Source organism: Sphaeroforma arctica (assembly GCF_001186125.1).
Source record: "Sphaeroforma arctica JP610 unplaced genomic scaffold supercont1.94, whole genome shotgun sequence".
Taxonomy (NCBI): domain Eukaryota; class Ichthyosporea; order Ichthyophonida; genus Sphaeroforma; species Sphaeroforma arctica.
Genome location: NW_014040464.1, coordinates 154,825 through 158,984, shown reverse-complemented (window position 1 = coordinate 158,984; position 4,160 = coordinate 154,825). Strand labels below are relative to the sequence as shown.

At 43.5% G+C, this 4,160-nt stretch overlaps 1 protein-coding gene across 1 annotated transcript; it reads right to left on the bottom strand.

Moving 5' to 3' along the window:
- Positions 1–262: 262 nt before the first annotated feature.
- Positions 263–3,495, bottom strand: SARC_02162 (hypothetical protein; the record flags this gene model as incomplete). Its single annotated transcript, XM_014304105.1, has 4 exons — positions 3,422–3,495; positions 2,693–2,781; positions 1,369–1,514; positions 263–484 (listed from the first exon to the last, which is right to left on the bottom strand). The coding sequence occupies exons 1-4, from the start codon at positions 3,433–3,435 to the stop codon at positions 263–265; spliced, it is 471 nt and encodes a 156-aa protein (XP_014159580.1). The 5' UTR covers positions 3,436–3,495.
- Positions 3,496–4,160: the final 665 nt, after the last annotated feature.

Below are 4,160 nucleotides of genomic sequence, written 5' to 3'. Positions count from 1 at the left end.
GTGTATGGTATACGTAGAAACCATCCCGTATGGATAAGGGGCAGTGAGTTTTGTTCGCCCACTACACTGACGCAAAACCACTGTAGAGTACATTTGCTCCCAAGAACACGGTTATCAAGACTCTGATCAACTGGTGAATCAACACTCTGATAGGCGTGAACATCGCGATTTTATGTATTCGCACAGTGCGCAACGAACACTATATACACACTGAATGGTAAGCCCACAAGTCGTCGATACACACGCACAAGTACATCTACATTTACTTCTCATATGTGCCGCACAAACCTTGAGCTAAGACTGCGAACCGATCCACAGCCACGCTCCTCAACTGGGTCACCTGTCCATCAGCATAGTCGAACTCCTTTGCATAGGCGGCTATGCGATGGGTTTCGTCCGGTAAGTTGCGCTCAATATTTTCACGGGCCTTCTGGTCGTTGCACAGGTACATCAGTACAGCCGCTTCGCGCAAGGTGGAGTGTAGCTGAGAGGGCAGTTGCGGTGCAATTATCGCATTAATGAAGTATATCAGTAATATGTTAAACGTATTGGGTTTTACGATGCACTTGCTAGAAGAACCGTAGCGGTACAGTGTGTAGTATCGATTTGGAGGCCTGGGTGTTCCAATGTACTACACAGCCCATGCACACGACTTGCTAGGTACTTTCCCGAAGGTTCTTTCGCATACATGCTATTCCATGACTTCAATAGACAGACTCTCAAGGAGACCAGAGTTCTACATCCCCATCGTCCAAGACTGTGCGACATGTAGCAATGAACACATGAACGAAGTGGGGGAGGCCCAATACCTCTCACAAATGGGATGCCTAGCCCCAAATGACCGATAAGGCAAGGGTCAATATTTTGTCCTACTTGGATTGACAGCGAGACTTTAAACATTTAGTACCGCTGTCTCAACTAAATATCAGAATAGATATGAAATGTTGATACTCGGGGCTTATCTTGGCCTATGTCAGATATGGTAATAGTTCAGGGTGGAGCAGACTATCTATCTGAATATCTGTACTAAGACTACGTCTGTCGCACTAAAGGTAGGTCAACGTGGCCCATACGCATACAAACCATCCCACGAACCCTACAAATGCGCCGTGCATCCTACAGCTGACACCCTTAGTATACTACGATATGACAACGAAACGACCCACAACTGAAAGACCTACGGCTGTGCAACATTTTAGCTTCAAACACATATATACAAGCATCGATCCAATGCGTGGGAAAAGTGGAACACAAACACACATCGCAGAGCTTTCAGCAGGACTCATCGCATCACACGGGCGCGCAGAAGCCAACCACTTTATCTCCACCGCCACCCATAGTCACCATAACGTATGCTCAGACAACTACCTGTTTAACAAAGCCAGAGGTTTCTTTTGTACGCGAGTAACGCTGTAGAGGGTCGAAGAGGACATGGAGGTACCCGACTATCGCTACCAGTACACCCGCCATCGCACCAAAGTATACTGAATCCTTCATGGTCGCCACATTGTATCCTAGAAAAGGTATCAGTGCAATCGTAGCATAGAATTGTTAGTAGAATAATGCATCTTTTCGTATCCCAGAGATAGTAATCAGTGCAGCCGGGATGATAAACACGTTTACAAAACATATTGTTCTTCGTATGTGGTATCGAGCAGACTTCATAAACTCAAAAACATGTATACTATAAGCCGCGGGTGGTACAGCCGGGATTATAGACACGTGAGCATACTCTTACAAGATCAGCTGAGTGTATTCTATACGATTCGTAGTTTGTGCAGCCGTGCTTGTAGAAACGTGGGCATACTCTTACACAATCAGCTGAGTATATTCTATATGATTCGTAGTTAGCGTAACCAGGATTATAGACTCATGGGCATACACTTGCATAATCATCTGCGTGCATTTCATATGATACGTAGCTAGTGCAGCCGGGGTTAAAGCTACGTGGGCATACACTTGCATAATCAGCTGAGTATATTCTATATGATTCGTAGTTAGCGTAGCCAGGATTATACACTCATGGGCATACACTTCCATCATCATCTGAGTGCATTTTATATGATTCGTAGCTAGTGCAGCCGGGGTTGTAGACACGCGGACATACACTTGCAAATTCAGCTGAGTGTGTTCTATATGATTTGTACTTATCGACATGTGAACATACATTGCACAATCAAGTTTTTGTACCTACGATTTGTAGTTTGGTCGTGATGTTTTGATCAACTTTTTCTATTGGTGACTAGCACATATCTCGTGGATAATACGCTCGGATGCGACATAGGTACGAGGTACGCGATAAACGCAAAGCAAGTATTGTTCTATTTGCTTAAACTGGACAATTCAAATACAATTTATATTAACAACAAGCTAACTTGAATGTCCAAGTTTAGTTCAAATAGACTTCGGAATGAATGTGGGTGATAAACCGACGCTGAAACCGCTGGAACACAACATGAGCTTCACAACCACAGAAACGAATCAAGATCCAGACTGAAACATCATCTGGTTCTATCGCTTGCAAAGATGATGTGCAGCTTACACGTGAGCTAACGAGGAAACATATCCCATCCGCAAGCTTTTATGTCAAGAAAATAAGTAGAACCAGGGCTAAGACAGCAACCAGAAGAAGATATAGTGCGACAAACAACTGTCATGCTCGTTGGAGTGTGCGCACCTAGGAGGAGCATACCTGCATAAGGTTCTACGCCTATAATGAGAGGTAAAAATACCAGTTGGGGACTGACCATCATTTTAAGCTGCATGGCTGAAGCGAGGAATCTGTAGAGAGCCATGTGATCATGATGATTTAGATGTAGGAATACAGATATAAATACTCCAACAAATCCCAAATTTCATGCGTGAGCTGTCTGTTTAACTCCGCCTGTGGTTTGCTAAATGCACGTGAGCATAAAGCGGGAATGACCGGTGTAGTTTGTAAAATCGATCGTCGGCGGCTGATGATTCTCAATAGTGTAGGTAGGTAGCACAGAGTACGATTCTCAGAAGTTCTCGTCGAACGCTGTGCAGAATGTGCCAAAGAAACTTTCCATATGGCGATAGGTGACAGTCCACCAGTGTCGCTATATGCAGCGGCAGGCGATACTGGTGATGTATCATATATACAAACAGATTGATCGCATGGGTACTGTGAGCCATTGCTGCAACCAGCTCTTCCACAAGGCACTTTTTGACAGCAATCCTTCAATGTGGTCACATACAAATTATACAGACACATAAACAAAAACAACAAACACACACACACACACACAAACACATACACACACACACACACATACACAAATACATACATACATACATACATACTTACACACACCACACACGGCAAAAAATTATTTACACATACAAACGTAAATACAGACAACTACACTCGAAATTACACCCGAAATTACACACACACACCGGTCCATCCATAAGTTAGCTATGTAGATCCAAAAGCACATCAGGACAGGCATCCAATACGCATGATGTGGCCACAGATAGTGTATTGACCAATACACAGCCGGTGCCATGCACGATGCCAAGGCCCCGAACACCCCGGTGTACACTTGCTGCATACCAGGCCGCATGGGAAGAAGCAACGACAGCATGGTGGGGAAGAAAACTCCTATAGGTGGAGATATATTTGGGAATGATGAGTGCATACGAAACCCCGCGAATCAGGTTCTGGTATTATACCTTGGTAGAATCGACACTCGTCCGTAGCAAGAGCCTTAGAATGTATAGATCTGTAGCATGACATCAAATTATATATTTATTCACAGGCCACACAAGGAGCATTTAATGTGATTTCAGCGTCGCTCCGGCATAACATCGGTTATTCACCCTCAAAATGGAGATCAAAGTACACTGGACATGATTGCAGGCGACCACCACAGTATGAACTTATGACTTTACTACAGATACAATATGATTATCGATTGTTATAAATGTACTTTGCAGATATGGTTTTATATACATCGACACCGATATGGTGCCATTCATGACTTTGACAATTCTGACGTACATACAAATAAATATCCATGCAGCATGCAATTTAATAAAATATACTCGCAGCGCACGTAGAATGATACCAACCACAGTAAAACATATTATATATATATATATATATACAGTGTGTGTGTGTGTGAGTGTGTGTG